General features: G+C 41.8%; 1 protein-coding gene and 1 long non-coding RNA gene across 4 annotated transcripts in view; one reads left to right on the top strand and one right to left on the bottom strand.

Moving 5' to 3' along the window:
- Positions 1 to 6,237: 6,237 nt before the first annotated feature.
- Positions 6,238 to 18,513, top strand: part of LOC148132262 (uncharacterized) — a 29,230-nt gene continuing 16,954 nt past the window's right edge. The window contains exon 1 of the long non-coding RNA XR_015747246.1: positions 6,238 to 6,391. This is a non-coding gene — a long non-coding RNA (uncharacterized LOC148132262). The remainder of the gene's footprint in view (positions 6,392 to 18,513) is intronic.
- FAIM2 (Fas apoptotic inhibitory molecule 2) overlaps positions 15,341 to 18,513 on the bottom strand; it is a 106,413-nt gene continuing 103,240 nt past the window's right edge. For all 3 annotated transcript variants that reach the window (XM_087953989.1, XM_087953990.1, XM_026679962.2), the window contains one exon: positions 15,341 to 16,964. In XM_087953989.1, the coding sequence (XP_087810115.1) occupies positions 16,815 to 16,964 (150 nt within the window). In that variant the 3' untranslated portion in view covers positions 15,341 to 16,814. The remainder of the gene's footprint in view (positions 16,965 to 18,513) is intronic.

The raw sequence follows: 18,513 nt of genomic DNA, 5'->3' as shown, positions 1-18,513 counted from the left end.
TGCCATAGGTTCACCATCATGGCTCTAGGTTAAGAGAATCACTGACAAATGTCTCACAATTATACCAACCTGGTTTGGGCAGTATTCTATTGTGTGAGTTTTCGTATCCTAATGGCAAAATAATAGTTTGGTATAGCAGTTAAGGTGTTTGACTAAGAGTGGGGAAACCTGAGTTCTAGTCAAAACTTAGCTATGGAAGTCAGCTGGGTGACTTTGAGCCAGTCACCTTCTCTCAGCCCTGGAAAGAAGGCAAGGGCAAGCCACTTCCAAAATCTTTCCAACAAAACTGCAGGGACTTATCTTGCCGGGAGCCATGACCAACTCAAAAAGATTCTATCGTGGCAAAATTCATTTGACCTTTTCCTAGCATGGCAGAATGATTATTTTTCTCGGGATGGCTGAAGGAAGGAGAAGAAAGAGACCGGAGAAGAAGTTGGTTGGGATTGCCTCAGCTGCATACATCTTGTCATGCCCCTGTCAGAGTGTGAATCCGAGGAGGAAGACGAACAGCTGATAGGGAGTGTGAGTGTGGCTCTGTTGGCTGTAGAGGAAACTGGGGAAGGGCAAAGTCCGGTTGGTCAGAGCAGGCGAGAGGTAGAACAAGGGAGAGGGAGTTCAGAGGAAGACCCAGGCCCACTCTTTCTTCATCCTAGGGCACACAGGGAGGAACAGAGAAGAGAGCAACGTGAGTTGCATGGCTTACGGGGGAGGAAAGGGCCCTGATTCCCTTCATTAGACACACCTGGGAAGAGAGTGTAAAAGAGATGCAAGCTGAGTGTGGCATCTGCTGGGAACAAACGTGAGTTTATCATGTGTTGACTTTGGTTATCTGTGATCCTGGCATCCTTCCAACTGGGTTGAATTACTGCCATTCCTTCATGTCTGGAATTCCTTCTCTTGCCCTGCCGGACTAATTACCTCATCTTGCCTCGAGTGGACTTATAGTTACAGTTTTTGTTGACAACATTTTGGACTTGATTCTCTGCAGCCAAAGGCTGTTCCTGGGAAAGTTTTTCTCCAGCCCAGAAAGTAGCCAGGACATTGGGGGAAAAGTTGGAGCTAATAAAGGGACTCCTACTGATTATCTGATTGTGTTGCCTTTGTGCCACGCCCTGGGTCATCACACATCTTGGAAGGGCTTCCTAAGTCAAGTCTCTTTGTAGGAGTCATCCTGAAGGCCACCTTGACGGATTCAAGGAAAAAAAAAACAGCTTTTCCAGCCTTTCTAGAAAATTGTATCAAAGAAATGGGTTTGTTGCTCATGTCTATGGATGTCTTAGCCAGCAGGTGAATGAAAGCTAGTGAAGATCCAGATTTCTTCAAAATATCCAGAAGGTGGTGGCTATCTTGGATTTAATTATAATGAATTAAATGTAAAGTGCCTCTTGAGCCCATTTCAGATTTCAAATCTCCCCTCTTTTCTCCGCCCTTAATCTAAGATATTAACTGATTTCAACACTTGTAAGAGTAAACCAATCATTGTACCATGGAAGTCAAACAGTAATAGCACCGGTTAATGGATTCTGGGTGCATGGTGACATATAGCACAAGGGTTCATGTGCTATAGGGTCCCCCCTCTTCCTGCCTGCACCCAAGATAAAAAGCAGTGACATCAAAATGATGGCATGTACATGATGATGTCATCTCCCAAGCCCCTACAGCAGGGGTGGGCAAACCACGGCCCGCTGGCCACATCCGGCCCGTTGGTCTGGCCAATCCGCCCGCCCTGAAAAAAAATCACTCGGCGTGGCGTATTGCCCTGTGCCCGTGGCCCCCAAAGCTGCAAAACAGTGCGGAGCGCTCTCGAAGTAGGAAAGAAAAGAACTTTGCAAAGGCCTCGGCTGGGAGTTTGAAATCACCTTCGAGTGCGACCTCTCCGAAGGTGAGTCCCCGCCGATCACCCTTTTTTTCTGGGGCTTCCAGGCTTAAACTTTGCAAAGGCAAAGTTTGCAGGCTGGAGCGTCTTCCCGCTGAGGAGCGGAAGGGTTCCGCCCGGCGGGCGGGCGGGCTGCTTAAACTTTGCTCAGGCAGCACTTTAAAAGCCTGCTTCCAGCACCCGAGCAACTTCCCAGCAACTTTTGGCTTCCTTTTAACTCGCGGGCGCCGCGCCTGGCCCCGAGCCGTGTGGCAGAGGGGAAGCCCTGCTTGGAGGAGGCGACCCGGTGGTGCTCCGGCAGCAGCAACAGGCAGTTCCACCCGGGCTTCGCTCAGCTGTCCGGCTGGGGCTGTCAGGAGTTGCTACCGCTGGCGCAGCTCTGTACGCTCCAGTCCCGCGTTGCCTTGGGAAAGAAAAGGCAAAACCAGGAGCCGCTGAGCCTGAGCCTCCGGTGCCGCTGCTCCGTTGCAAAGCACCGCCGCGCTCTTCCTTTTGCCTTTCCCTTCCCGAGGCAACGCGGGACTGGAGCCTCATGGAGCCGTGCCGGCGGTAGCAACTCCTGACTCAGGAGGCCTCCGAGGGGAGGGAAAGGAGGAGAAGAGGGGGGGAGGGGGGGCGATTCCCAAAAAATCTTGTGCTGACCCGGCCCGTCTGTCAAATTTTAAAAGTCAATGCGGCCCCCGAGCCAAAAAGTTTGCCCACCCCTGCCCTACAGTTATGTACTTGTATCATGATGTCTGGTGCAAATAATGTCACATAACAATGTCATTACCTGTGCCATCTTTTGCTCCTTTGTTCCCCTTGCTTGTGTGCTGTTATTTCTCGGGTACACAACTGCCTGTATTTCACTGTTTATTCACTCTATATATTTGTTTCAAATTGTTCGACATACCTCGTCAGTCTTTGGTTTATTATTAATCTTTAAGGTCATTTCTGTAAATAGTATTCCAAGGTTGTTGTTTTTTAAAGAGGCTACAGGCCTTTTGTCAGCAATGACCCTGTATAGGTCACTCCCCCCCCACCCCGAAAAGCCTTTTGAAGCCATATTTTATTTTGGGGGGGGGGAATCAAGATGTTTTTTGTTTCAGAATTTTTTTATGATTCAGTGTACTAAGATTCATTTTTAGGGAAACAATGCATTTTGAAGTAAGGATTTTCATGTTAAGTTTTATTTTAAAAATGCAAGTTACTTTGTGAGAACTCTGCCCCAAAATCTGTTTTAGAAATCTATAAATATCAGTTAGTTCAGCAGCTATTTTTCTTAAAAGATTTTAATTAAATATACTTAAGGATGAGGCTGTGATATTCTTAAGGATGAGGCTATTCTGCTTTAGCATTCCATATTGGCCATGTTGTAGGAAGGACAGCTGTTCCGGAAAGACTTTTTAAAATTTTTGTTTGCTTTTTGAACTGGAAACTATAAAAATCTTTTAGATCTGGAAGAAATGGTGTGGTCATGAACTCTCCTTATGTCTGGAAAGATCTATGCATTCTCCCTGCCCATTTTTTTTTTCTTAATTCTGGCAAGGTGGTTTTGCAGTCTTCTCTGGAATCTTTTGGGCTGAGTCCTTATACTAGATTTCCTCAATTTTCTTTTTATGTTTGTCTTACACATCTCCTCTTTGTAAAGCAACAACTTTTGTGCCCTGCCTTCAGTGGAGAAAGGGTCTCTCCCCATCCTTTCCTTTGTTTTTGTAACTATCACACAACTTTTGGTTTTGTTGTGTTGTTTTTTTTAAAAAAACAACTCTATTTTTAGATCTACTCAACAGTTCCTCTGTGTTTCCCAAATCAGAATAGTGAGACCACCAATTTCTGGTAACTGTAGAAGCAGAGAGTTGCCAGAGCCACACAAAGGGGGAACACAAGTTTAAATGTTAAGACCTGAATGGAGAAAAGCTGTGGAAATCTTCAGATTCAGAGGCAACAAGATACTTTGGAATGCATAGGGACATTCACATTGCCCAAATCCGAAACTCCTTCGATTGCAGTGCCATTGTGGAACAGCCTCAGGGAAAAGAGAAAAGAGCTTTCTCAACCAATTCTGACAGGCTAATTACAGCTCTTTGGAAAGGCTAAGAAATGACATAGGGAGGTTCCAGGACAGAGAAGATCTGTCTGCATCTTCCTTTCCTGAATAGAAAAATTCTCAAAGCATTTGATATTTGTCAGAAAGAACAAATTTCAACAGATAAAACCCACCTGATACTGGACAATAATGAGGGGCAGTTGAAATCAACTTTTTACAGTATACGAAAAGAGGAAAGGAACACACCCTTTATTTGTTCTTCTAATTAGGGAGCAAAGCAATAGCAACAGAACTTAGACTTACTGTATATACTGTTTCACAGTGCTTTACAGCCCTCTGTAAGCGGTTTACAGAGTTAGCATATTGGCCCCCAACAATGTGGGACCTCATTTTACTGACCTTGGAAGGATAGAAGGCTGAGTCAACCTTGAGCCTGGTGAGAATTGAACTGCTGGCAGTTGGCAGAATTAGCCTGCCATACTGCATTCTAACCACTGCTCCACATCATTAGCAAAAGGCTGTACTTTCTGTTTACAGTTCCTGGCTAGATTTTGGATTGCTGTCCTACCATATTCCACTTTTAATGCCAAGATGATATTATCACCGTAATTACTGAATCCAAAAACATACTTTGGTTGCGCAGACAATTGTGTGCGAGCAAGAATCCCTTGACAACAGAGGTAACCAGGTGAGGCTTCTGAAAGAGGCCAGAATACGAATGTTTAATGTGATAAAAAGAGCCATAGATGTGGAAAAATCATATGGACAATCACACTATCAAGACAGGAAAATGGTGGTGATTTTTGTACTTAGTCTTGTTTCTCCTTTAGGGAAATATACAGTATTCTGCCTTTTTAAATATTTCCCAAAATAGTTCATTCTTCTAGAAGTCTTCCCTCAACTCCAACTCTTCTATTCTGTATTCTAATTTATTTATTACAGCTCATGTCCTTAATGGCTGCATTGGAATTTAATTCCGGACTGTGTACCAGATTCCCCACATCATTCTCTGCGCTGGTATGAATTTGCCCTATTAAGGTGCATATGAAATTTTAGTGAATCTGGTCTTCGCCTTGTTAGAAGAACTTGACCAGTGGAGATAAGATTCCTCTGGAAGGTTGCCCAGGAATGGAAAAAGATATATTTAAGATGGAAATTCAGCTGGTGACTACACGGAAATAATCATACTGTTCCAGAGGCGGTATTCAGCAGGTTCTGACCAGTTCTGACCAGTTCTGGTTGTGGAAATTTTGAGTAGTTCAGAGAACCGGCAAATGCCACCTCTGACTGGAGATTTTACAGTATCCTTCCCCTGCCACGCCCACCAAGCCATGCCCACAGAACCGGTAGTAAAAAAAAAAAAAAAAGTGAATTCCCACCACTGTTCTCTTGGCAAGAGTATGGAAATAACTTGCTTTACTTCTCTTCTGATGTTGTTTCCCCTTGTCATCTGATTTCCCAGACCTGCAGGTGGCAGCATTTGACTGATGTTCTCAAACTCAGAGGTAGCCTGCTTAGAATCTGGATAGATTCCAACTGTGAATCATCAGTTTAAGCTTTAAGCTTGACTGAAAGGATCTGTGGAGGTGAGGAATCCCAAGGAATTCCTTAGATAAATACAATTGCACTGCTTGGAAAGTTTTTTTGTATATAAGAAAAGAAGACTAGAGTTTTTCAGCAAATAATTTGCTTTTAAAATGACTTTGATTCACTGATTGTAGTAGTGAAGTCAGGCAACTTTCTTTTGTCTTACCATCTCTGTGAGGAGAAGGGAATCTTTATTTCAGGAATTTTCGAGAATACCGATTGGGGGGAAATTGGTTTAGCTTATAATAAGAATGTATCTGGCTCAAATTTTTCAGATCTTTACCATAAATCAAAAGGCAGCAGTTCTTCATGGTTTTGTTACCTTTTAAAGTCATTTTTAAGCCCTCGTCTCAAAATATACAATAATAATATTGCAGGAATACATGCAGAAGAATTTTCCCTATTGGGTGAAAATCATACACAAATATACATTATAATAGGGAAAATTGGAGGTGTGGTGACTCAGTAGCTTAATGATGCTAGAAATGGTCTCTGCTCTAGCGGTTCGAGCCCTAGCTCCTTCCACTTGCCTCAGGTTCTCCCCACCTAATAGTTTGAAAGTATGGTCTATGCGAATAGATAAACAGGTACCCCTTTGGTGAGGAGACAAAGCTCTGTACAGGCAGTCAGATTCCTGCCAGCTTTGAACCTTCTCATTTGTGGTGCCCATTTGCAAGGCAGCTCTGGTGGAGGAAGCGGGGTGGCTTGGATGGTGCTGCAGGAAAAGCCCCTGGTCATTCTTTCTGCTATGAAGTTAGCTTGCCTTCCTGTGGTAGCTGCAGTAGCGCAGTGGTTAGAATGCAATCCTGCAGGCTACTTCTGCTGACTGTCGGCTGCCAGCAATTCGGCAGTTCAAGTCTGACCGGCTCAAGGTTTACTCAGCCTTTCATCCTTCCAAGGTGGGTAAAATGAGGAGCCAGATTGTTGGGGGCAATATGCCGACTCTGTAAACTGTTCAGAGAGGGCTGTAAAGCACTATGAAGTGGTATATAAGTAAGTGCTATTGCTATACTTTGGGAAGTGTACAAGCAAGTGGGTACCACAACAGAGCTAATAAATCGTCAGCCAAACATCTATTCTGCATAAGTACTGTAGTGTCCTGGCTAATGTAACAATGCCATACACTAATAACAACAACAACAGTAACAGCAATAAGGAAAATTTATTTCAAAATATATAACAGAGGTTTTACAGACACATACAAGCTTTTTCAACAAAAAATAGGTTGAAAAGAGTACTATCTATGTTTGGTCAATAAAAATACCATGCATGCAACATCAAAAAATATGACTTTTGAAAAATGATCAGTGTCCAAGATTCTGCCATTAAAAATGTAAGCATCTTAAATACAAGGACTTTTCTGGAAAGAAACAATATCATCCTTAAACACATTTCTACACTCAGCAACAGTAATATACTTTATTATACGAAAGGTAAGCCTGTGTGGTAAGTCTCGCCCAGCTCCAGGTGTTAAGGCAGCTACTTTATGGAGCTACCTGTAATAGAACAGTAATTTCATCCAAGCTCTGAAAATTATACAAAACCATTTCCTTAAAGGCATAATGATGCTTCTGCCAGGAAGCCTGTCCATTCTTCTCCAGACAATCACTCAGCTTCCTTTAGGAATCACTCAGGTTCAGAAAGCTTATATTAATACAAATACACCTGTCTGAAGGATAATAAATCCCTAGTTAGCTTGTCCTTCAAAGTGCTGAAGAATCAGAAGGCATGGAAATCATTACTGCAATCATTGTTTCCCTCATCTACGATGTAAATATGCCTTGTTAAATCACGATGAAAAGCTGAGAGACTGGATCTATTTGCATGACTTAGCAAGTTGGAAACAGATCGCCAGAAAGCTATCTACCTCATTATTATGACTTCCTTGACAGGGTTATACTCCTACAATATTTCATTCTACACTAAGAGCAGTGAGTCATGGACAATACCACAGAATTCATGGTCCCAGATTGAAGATTTGATTCGTTGCTTTCTCTCTTTCTTTGGAAAGATCCTTAAGGGTTGGATATGGATGATAATGTATGTTTGTTTCTAAGACTATTTTGCTTGGCTCTCCTAATACATGATTTCGTTCACCCTGGCAGGCAAGGGATTGTAAAAGAGACACCATCCCAACATGATGATATAAGTAGAAATTGGAAATTGCACAATATCGCTAGAGATAATCTGTGAACCATGTGTAAAAATGAATCAGATTTTATGTGAAATGAGAAGAAATTGTCTTAAATTGTGGAGGGAGGAGAGATTGACAGATTCACCCATTCTTATTAGGGCCTTGGGGCTAATATACAGTGGACATCCCAGTAGCATATAAGCAAATACAAAGCAGCCTCCACTGACTTCATAGTCAAGACTGCCCCTACTGAACAAACACTGCTGAAGTAGATGTGATTTCCTGAAAGCAGGTAATATTCTGTTATAGCAAAAACAATAACATCTGCTACTACAGATGTTGATACCACATAGTAGAATTAAAATGATCGTATATCACAAAACACCACGGAGTAAAATAACTTTTCAGAGGATCATAGGTGAGCCAACTGCCAGATCAGTACTAGTCCACAAATGTTACCCACAGATACTTAGCATACTTGCAATTATTCTTTTAGAGTAACAAATCTGAGTCATTACTACCTGTTGCTCAAGCAGTTGATGTTGAAATCCATTCATTAATGCTATCAATATGTTGTCTTTCATAATGGTTAAGAGTCTGAATTAGTTTGGGGAAAGGAGCATGCTATAGGCCCAGTTAGCTAGCAGAGTCTAGGACAGGGGTCTCCAAAGACTTTTAGATTTCATTCCTCAGCCAGTCATGGGATTCTGAGAATTCTGGGGGTTGAAGTCCACAAGTCTTAAACGTGCCAAGTTTGGTCTAAGAGAAGAGCCTTTCCTACCATGATCCCCTCACTTTGAAATATCTTACCGCTGGAGGTGAGATCTGCCCCCACCCTTTTGGCTTTTGGATGGGCATTAAAACCTGGCACTTCCAATTGGATTAGGGCCATGATGAGAGCACTAAATGCTCTAGATCAGGGGTCTCCAACCTTGGCAACTTTAAGACTTGTGGACTTCAACTCCCAGAATTCCTCAGCCAGTTGCTGAAGAATGCTGCTGCTGCTGGCTGAGAAATTCTGGGAGTCGAAGTCCACAAGTCTTAAAGTTGCCAAGGATGGAGACCCCTGATCTAGATGACTAGTGGATTAATAGGAAAGAATCTGCCACCATACTGCTCTTGCTCTTAGTTTTCTAGCTTTTTATCTAATTCCTGTTAATGTTCTATGTTTATGATTTTATTGTAAACAGCTCAGTTGCTCTGGATAGTGAGACAGACAGCATATAAATGCAATACATACATACATACACATATACATACATTTTACAAGCTAATGTGATTTTTTCTAGAACTTTCCTGGGCAAAAGATAGGATGTCATCATGGATGATTAAGACTAATAGCAGCAATCTGATATGGCTTAAGGGGATGCAAGGATGAAACCTTGATGGAACATCAAGTGAAGGGAGCTTTCAGTAACTAAGTAAAGTTTGAGACTGCACTTTTCCAACGATCTGCTGGTACTCAGAAAAAAATTATATATGAATCAGTGCAGAAGAATTATGCTTCATTGTTATAATTTTGGAGCCTGGTTTTATTATTTTAGTCCAACCTCTGTTTGAACAGCCGCATGTATTACTTGATAACCAAAACAAAATGAATTAAGTGGAACAAATCAAAATAGCAAACAATTCATCTTTAAGAAGCATGGGAAAATAACAATCTTTTGATCCAGCATCAACACTACATCAGGGAAAGAAATCTTCCTTGGGTGGGGGGCAGCAGAGACGTTATTACCACAATGGTCTTGACTACTAAGACTGTAACAGGTGTGAAATTCAAAAAAATTTTCCCTACCGGCTCTGTGGGCGTGGCTTGGTGGGACTCAGTCTCTAAAAGGAAGAAGGCGGGTGGGTGTGGGCGGGGCCAACTGACTCAAATTGTCCCTACCACCTCTCTTTGAATTTCACCCCGGCTGTACTTCCTTCATTATGTACGTGTAGGAAGTAGAAAGAGTAAAGGAGGGAGGGAGAACTGTCAAAGGTAGTAAACATCACCATTTATTCTCTATTGGGATCTATCTCAGATTATCTCCTACTTTATTATCTGTCGTACGCGTAAACAATGAATGTTGGCAATTAGCAAGTGCTCCTTGGTTTTTCCTGATCCTCAAATGAAGAACCCTTTAACTCAGTTGCTAAACAGCAACTGAGTTAAAGGGTTTTTCATTTGAGGACCCTTGATTAGTCACACCAATGAAGAAAGTGCAATATTTTCATACTGAAGACAAAATCAAAGAGTTGGGTCAGCTATGTTCAATTCCTAAAGTGAACATAAGCAAAAGTAGCTGGGTGTGCAAGGAGAAGAATCCACACATACAGAGTACCTGCCAAATAAAAATCTCGATCCTTAATCTCCCCATGAGATCTTTGGATGAGAAGCCATTCCCAAGCACCTTTTGGGTGATTGCCATCGCTGTATCTCACCACAGTGAGAGCTGAAAGACCACCGATCCTTTGCTGTTCACTTCACTTGAAATTACAGCAAAGGTTTCGCTACTGAATAGAGAATTAGTTATCCTCAGAAGATAGCAATAACCAAACCACGTGCACAAAAGGAAACTGCTCTGGTAAATTTGAAAAAAAAAAAAAAACACAAGGGGGCAGTGACTGTATACTTTCCTAACTTTCATTCCAGGTATGTTTTGGTTTATTTCTCTTCCCCCTGCCCCCCCCCCCACAGCCCCCACACGTACATATGGCAGCTGTAAACTGTAACCAGGAACACACTGTGCAAGAATAAGCTGAATAGTGTGTGCTTTAGAACAATACTGAAATGTGATAGTGACTGATATGGTGCCTTAGCTAGTTTAAAATAAGCTAATGGGAGAAAATTGACTGGGTGAAATTGCACACCAATCAGCATCATGTTTTAGACTAAGTTTTAAATTACTATTAGGTATATATTACAGAACTAAGAAAAGAGTGGGCAAATCACTTTCTGGCAACTTATAGAGTCACCAAATAGAATTCCCTGCCAATCTGAGATAAGAAACTCTCCGTAGCTGTAAGAGTAACCCATAATGTAGCTTAACATTGGCTGAGAAGAAAATATCCCAAATTCTCCCGTCTTCCAAAGATCTCCAAAAATCCTATCCCTGCCATTTTAGCTTTCTTGTTTCATTCACTGCATTCCTGGCGGAGGGAGGGAAGGAAGGAAGGAAGGAAGGAAGGAAGGAAGGAAGGAAGGAAGGAAGGAAGGAAGGAAGGAAGGAAGGAAGGAAGGAAGGAATAAATAAATAAATAAATAAATAAATAAATAAATAAATATGATCTCAGACCATCAAAAATTTGCTGCCTTCTAACATAGTCCATCAACATAGCCTATCTCCAGGTCATGGATGATTAATATGCCACAGGGATCACTATAATAAACAGTGACTAAGGGACTGAATTGAGACCAAAGCCTCAGGCTCAGCCATGTATCCACTTTTTCTCTGCTCAACCCACTTCACAGTGTTATTGTGTGTATAAAATGAAAGTTGACCCTCATGGCTACTTTTTAAAGTTATCTTGGAGGGGGGCAGCATACACATATAAGTAATGTTAAAGTGGAGGTACACAGCAAGATGTGTGTGCACTTTTGTGTAGTCTGTAAAAAAAAAATGAGCAAACTGAGAGGAAAATGGGAGGAAACTCACTTGCAGGAAAATGTAAAAAAAAAAATCTGTTCTACATGACAGTGCAACCCACCAACTTCAATAGAGTTCTTCCATAAACCTAAAGCCACTTTTAAAACACACAATGCTCTTCTCCACAGGACATGCCAAAAGGCCTTCCTTTTCTTAAATCTTCATTTCCTGTAGGTGAGCTTACTGTAATTGGATGACATCAGACGCTGGGTTTATGAGGAGAGGTTAGCCGCCTCAGACACAGAAACCAAAGCTGTCCCTCTAAATAACCCTAGCCCTTTGTCACCTAAGCATCAAGTCGGATGTTCACTGAAAAAAGTCTGAGCTTTTGCAAGTTTTTTTCTTGGGAGTTTGTAAAAGCTCTTAAAGGAAGCTGCAGAATACTATACTTCCCATCTTAAAACAAAATTAAGCCCTAAGACCCTTTTTGTGTGGATAATGCTGGAAATGTCCCTGGAAGTAATAATAATCTTTAAAAGACAAAATACTGTGCCTTGGCTGAATGGCTATGTTTAAACTTGCTTCTGAGAGAAATAGATAATTCCTTGAGGATGCTGCTGTTAATTATGTGCCATCACTTTGCTGAATTCTTAGCAACCGTATAGACAGATCTTCTCCAGAATAAAGCCATTGTTTTAATGCACGTTTTTATTCTGAAGGGCTCTTTCCACATCTACTGATTGAGTCCTTTTGGATTTCCAATTGTTTAGAGTTTTAGGGTACTACCAAAAAGCTAGTAAATCCTAAAGTACAGGTTCAGTGGCCACTATGCCCAGCAAAAGTAGGTAGCTTTGAGGATAATGTGTGTTTGGAGGGGTGTTTGATGTACTAAATCTATAAATTTTTCAAGGACCCTTTCAAATGCAGGGCATATCATTTGGACCACATTATCTGCCTTCAGAGAAAATAACTACAGATGATTCCTGTTCTGCTATTGTCTTCTATGGAACTCTGATACATATGGAGTATTTAGAAAGTAAGTATCCAAAACCATTAGCAGGTTCATACTGTGTATTTTGCACAATTGTTTAATCCATTGCCAGGTCTGTTTCATTTTAAAGGAAAGGGTACAGAAAGTCCAATATTTAAGCCTCTTTCGAGCATTCCCCCCTAGCTATAAATGTGACTTAGGACTGAATTCTGTAGAATAAAGGTGGGGGGAATACAGAAATAAGCACCTTCTTCCCAGCAGTTGGAACTACTAGTAGATATAAGATCCCAAATTTGTGGCATTCTATTAATTTAACCCTCTACCCCGAAAGTTTCTTGGAGGAAGGCCACAGTTCCTAATTCAAGGTTAGGAAAACTACTCCTCTTTGGAGGCTCTGAACTAGGGTTCTCTTGGTTGGGATGATGGAAATGAAACCCCAAACAGAACAATGAAAATTGTTCCTACGTTGTTGATGGCCATCCTGACTTTCAAGGCAACTTCAACGTCCTCCTGACATGCTCAAGATTACAATATGTACAATTCCCAGCCAATTTCACTGGAAAGCCTCAAGTGATGAAAAGTTGTTCTAGGGCAGGGATGGGGAACTATGGTTTTTTATGACCTGTGGACTTCAACTTCCAGAATTCTTGAGCCAGTATGGAAGAGTTAAAGTCCACAAGTCATAAAGGGGCCATAATTCCCCACCTCTGTTCTAGGGGCTTGGAGGCAAAATTTTGGTTGGAAGGTATGAGATGAGACAAGCCCTTTAAAGCAACAAATGTGCCCCTCCTCCTTCGGTGGTAATCAATTATCACCTTTACTGGGTCTTTATTCATTTAATAATAAATCACATGATTAATTATGGCCAAACATTTGAAAATCACATCATAAAGGCAAGAAGACTTGGCTATGAGCCATGGTGGTGTAGTGGTTAGAATGTAGTATTGCAGACTGAGTATGCCAACTTCCAGGAGTTCGATCCTGACTGACTCAGGTTTGGCTCAGCCTTCCATCCTTCCAAGGTTAGTAAAATGAGAACCCAGATTGTTGGGGGCAATATGCTGACTCTGTAAACTGCTTAGAGAGTGCTGTAAAGCCCTGTGAAGCGGTATGTAAGTCTAAGTGCTGTTGCTATATACAGAATTCTTCACACCAGAACTGCCTCTCTTACATTTGCTACGAATGAATTTATATCCATGACAGAACATCAGTATGGACCATTTCTTCCATCCCTAAAGTGGCTATGCTTGTTTACTTTCGCAAGTCACACAGCTTCATCTCTTTATTATGGAGATGTTTTTGATCTTCAAACTTCCAGCCATGGCTTTGAAACACATAAATGACACCAATTGTGTAGAAAAGGGAAAAAAAGCGGGGGTGGCGGCAAAACCAGCCTTTGTTGGTAGGTGCATGGCAATTTTTTCTTTCTGTCCTGCCATGGCATTAACTGGCCGATGTACAAGGACTGCAGAGGCGGGAGTGTTTGAAGAGTAGTTGCAATCAGATGGTGTTCAGGACAGAAGAGTTGGGCCCTTGCTGGCGAAATCCTCTTTTCTTCATGGGCCAGAATTGCAACAGACCGCCCGATGACGCATTCCCTTCTCTGTTCTCAGGGAGATCTCAGATAAACCACCCCTATCAGCTGGAAGCATCACCTTTTAAATAATGCTTTCAGGATGCTGGTCTTAGCCTTCAGCCCGCAGTCAGAAAATAACTGGTTGACTTCCAAATGAGGAACATTAAGAGCCCAAAAGGAATGGTTTTTCTAGAGCAGGGAGCCTTGGCACGCTTCCTTACTTGGCATGAAAAGCTCTGGTGGAGACTACAAACACGAGCTCATTCCAGTCTTGAACTCAGCCTGCAAGCTCTTCAGGGAGGGGGTAGCTGAAGCAACTTAATGTGTCTGCACCAGGAGGACCTGGTGTACTCAAGCAATGCAACCAAAGGCATACATTAACCTGGGACAGAATGTACGCCTCGAATAACAGAGCAACCCGGGGACACAATATGCTATGAACACTAGGAAAGCTAAGCAGGTATTCTGACTGAACACGGCCCAGAAGACTCGGCCTCGTGTGCAGAGATCCTTGGAGGCTGAGGAGGACATTCTAAAAAGAAAAGCACACACCAGTGAGCAAATCATGAAATAGGCACCGCATCATCCCATACAGTGCATCTGTCTGCTAATCCAGGTGGTAAAGGAGACCTGGATTCAGCTCTTTCTCAACCACATGGTTCTCTTGTTAGCCTACTAAGGAACACCAAGTATCCTTGTTGTAAAAATCATTCAAAATAATCTTATTGTACCTGGTGCTCTCCAGATTCATGGAACGCCCATGTCCATCTCTCGTGCTCGGAAGGATAGTAGTCTTGATAAACACAACTCAAAGGCTCCAAATTGGGGAAGACTGCTACCCAGAACACCAAACCACTAAACCAAAGCTAAGTATCAGCATTGTCATTTAACCAGAAAATATTTGGGAGAGGCGAGGAGTAACACATAGCAGGCTGCAGAGGGAGTCCATTTCCTCTCAATTTTAGTAGTTTTCTTAACAGCCAGTAATGAGCCATCTCAACTATCCTATAATGACCCCATAATCCCCCCTGTGGAGTGGAATCTGGGCAACTGAATGGAGCTGAGTGTTTACTGGCCAGATGCCCTTCCTGTCACCAATGCAGACTTTTTTCCCCAGCAGATATATTCTCAGTATGCCCAAAGAGAGAAAGATCTGCCTCTACCTAGGATTGAACTCACACAGCCTCCTGATTGTGAGGTGAGAACTGCACCTCTAGGCCACCACACCACTCGATGAACCATCTGACCTATAGTGCCAGAATAATGTCAATAAAGCACGGTTTGGGTCTTTCTTTTTTTTTAAAAGCAAAAATTCTAAGCCATCTCTCACTATTTTATCATTTTTAGAAAGCACTCCATAGAAAAATGAGAATAGTGTTTTTGACCAGTGATGCCATTGCATTGGGGATGTGTGTGTGTTTAAATACAGTCCTAAATTCTAGAAAAGGCTGTTTGCTGCTGCCACAGTCATTCGTCATCTCTAAGCAAATATAGTAGGATCACTTCAAGTGACAACTTTCAGGTTGCATTCTTAGGCCTGGGTGATTACACAAAAATAGAAAAAGTAGCTCTGAACCATTGCACAGGACAAGTAGCAAGATACTTTTTAATGGATAAAAGTGGTCAGGGTTACAAAAATGTCTTACAGGAGAAGTAAGGTTGTCATCTATGTCCCTTCATCTTCTATCTAAAGGATTATTATGGGGAGAGTGCAAAGTTATCGAAGACTCTTATAAGTCCTTTTCAGAAATCCTCTTTAGATTTCGTTATGCATAATATATATGAAACTGCCATAAGGTACTCTCCTTCTTCTATAAAGCCCACTCAATACCCACTCACAAAATAATGGGATAATACTAAGAATGTGCTCAAATCAACGATGGTTCTCCGTTTGCTGATTGCCTTGTCATCTTCTGGGCTCCGGAAAAGATCTTGTCTGTAGTACCCCCAATGCCCCAAGGAACTTATGTTTGGGTGGGGGTAGAGCAAGGACAAGTGGAAGACGTGATATAGCAGAAGCACAGGTGCAAGTAAAGCAAACGGTGGTTCTACCAGTGATTGGGACCAGAGCCTAACCAGCTCCAACATTATCCTCGGTTACGCAAGACCACGAAAGATCACTTTTATGAGGTTAATTTTTCTCTCCCTTTTTGCCTAGCCTGGAATTAGGGCCGAAACAAAATCATGCAAAATAACTGATTATTATTATTTTTTAAAGCTATCCTCAACTAGAAATTGGGAACCTTTATCTGAGGAGGCCAGATAAAATTATTTCAGCAGGTGTGCCTCAACTGTCTAGCCAAAATGAAGTCCTCCAAAAAGTGCCAAGAAATTTCAGCAGATAAAATCTTGTTATTCGGTTGGATGGGGAAAAAAACATCTGAGAACTATATATATATATATATATATATAATCTACTAAACTCTTGGTGGGGATAGATATAAGTAGAAACAACAATATACAGACTAGGATTGTGCCAGAACTCTGAAATTTGGAACAATTCACGTCATACAAAATGAACTTCACATAAATTTTCGGGTGTTTTTACAACCTGCTCACTTTGGATATAGCAAACTTAAGTTTCTGACTATTTCATTCCTTCATTTGTTCAGCTTTAAGTTAAAATCAATAGTATTTCTCTCTCTCTTCCACCACCACCTCCACCACCCAGGTCCCCGTCCCTGGTACTCTTTCCTCTATTGCTACACTAATTTCAATATATATTTTGAAAGCAGTTATGAAAGCAAGGGGAAGCCTAGCATACTGTATATACCAGTTTACCCTAAGAGCATGTGTATATAAATATATATACACACACACGTGTACACACACACACACACACACACACACACACAGAGGCTGCAGAGGGAGCTCAAGTAGACCAGTGGGTGAGCAAAGGCTCACTTGATGCAATGAAGCTCGCTAAAGGACAAGAGAGGTTACTGCTCTTTCCTCTCTCCTTTCTTGATTGTTGTATTATTATCAATCTCTCTCTCTCTCTCTCTCTCTCTCTCAATATATTTCTGTTTTATCAGACACAAGACCCAGAGGCTCAGTCTCGACTGCTTCCAAAGATCTGCAGGAGAAAAGAAAATATGTAGATGATGTCCAGGTATATGTTGAGGGCTCCAAAGATATATTCCTCTGGACTCATGGCATAGCGACGGTTGCCCATCAGGAGCTGGGTATCAAAAGCCAGGAACTAAGGAGAAAAAAAGAAGACACGGGCAGTGATTAAAATGCAATCTTTGGGTGTCCAAGGCGTTGGATGGAGAACACTGTAATGTTGTTCGTTCCCCAATCCTTACTCCCCAATCCCATAATTTAAGTAAGAAGGAAAGAGTTGGCAGAGATGTATGAAAAAAAAAGATGTGTGCAAAACCTATCGTCCTGTGCCTGGATGTTCCCAGATTCTTCTCTTGGAAGTGCAGCTAGATTTGCACCTGTGAATATTCAACTTCTTCTACCCAACTCTGCTCTTCACTATGAAGGTTCCCTTGGCTTGGCTTATAAATTGAGGATCTTCTCCAGCCGTAGGCCAGCTGGAGCTCCAGTTGCAGTCAGTGACAGAGCAAGAATATGAAAAAAAGAATCATCCTGTCCAGCAGATGTGTCCTGATTTCTCTAGCCTTGTTGAACTTGGCTTAGCATTATTGTGGTTTGTCGAAACAAGCCATAGTGGCTAGGTTCCCACAATATGCTAAATAAAATTAAACCACACACTATGACTGATGCATATTTATTGGCAGGACAGAATTTAAATATTAAAATTTAAAAATGGATAGGCTATTCACTAGATTTGAATCCTAACTTTTCTTTCGGATCCCAGCTGGGCTGGGAACTTCTACCGTTCTTCTGCTTTTCCTTGCAATAAGCTTATGAGCTAGAAGGTCTGGAAGTCTCTCTTTTCCAGTAGTTTGCCAAAGTGGCATAAAGTTGACTGGTGAGGATTCATCTGGGATAGATTAAAATTCAAGCTAGAAATGAATCTATGGGTTATATTTTACGCATTATTGTCACATCCATACAAGCTTCATGAAATGGCGCTTCTAGTTCTGCAACTACAAATGAAGTGGTATTAATCATGTCAAACTTAAGATGATTTCAATTTCAGACACTGAATGCGCCTTTTTTTTATTTTTCAGGTTTTGATCCGTTTAAGTCAGCTTTGATTCCTACCAACTGCCAGGCTGCATTCCTGAGTTTTCTTGGCAAGATTTTGGGAGTGGTTTGTTTGCCTTTACCTGCCTGCTAGAGATGAGACAGAGGGACTGGCCCTAGGTCACTTTTGTGCCTAAGATAGGACTAGTAGATAGGACTAGAATTCACAATCTCCCAATTCCCAACCTGGTGCCTTAACCCAAATACCAACGAGCCACAGTGGTGCAGTGGTTAGAGTGCAGTACCACAGGCTACTTTTGCTGACTGCCAGCTGACTGCAATTTGGCAGTTCGATTCTCACCAGGCTCAAGCTTGACTCAGCCTTCCATCCTTCTGAGTCAGGTAAAATGAGGACCCAGAATATTGGGGGCAACATGCTGACTCTGTAAACCACTTAGAGAGGGCTGTAAAAGCACTGTGAAGTGGTATATAAGTCTAAGTGCTATTGCTACTGCTATCAAACGGCTGCAAAAGCATGCCATGGCAATTGTTTATGCTGTTTCCCCCTTGTTGCTGCTTTATCCCAGATGATATATGAGGCAGCCTTAAGTCCAAATTGTATTTTAACATCATTCCAATACCAACCCTCA

This window comes from Notechis scutatus, chromosome 2 (assembly GCF_049901735.1).
Source record: "Notechis scutatus isolate UNSWTSFEM ecotype Mainland chromosome 2, rNotScu1.2, whole genome shotgun sequence".
NCBI lineage: Eukaryota > Metazoa > Chordata > Lepidosauria > Squamata > Elapidae > Notechis > Notechis scutatus.
This window is presented reverse-complemented; position numbering and strand designations above follow the sequence as displayed.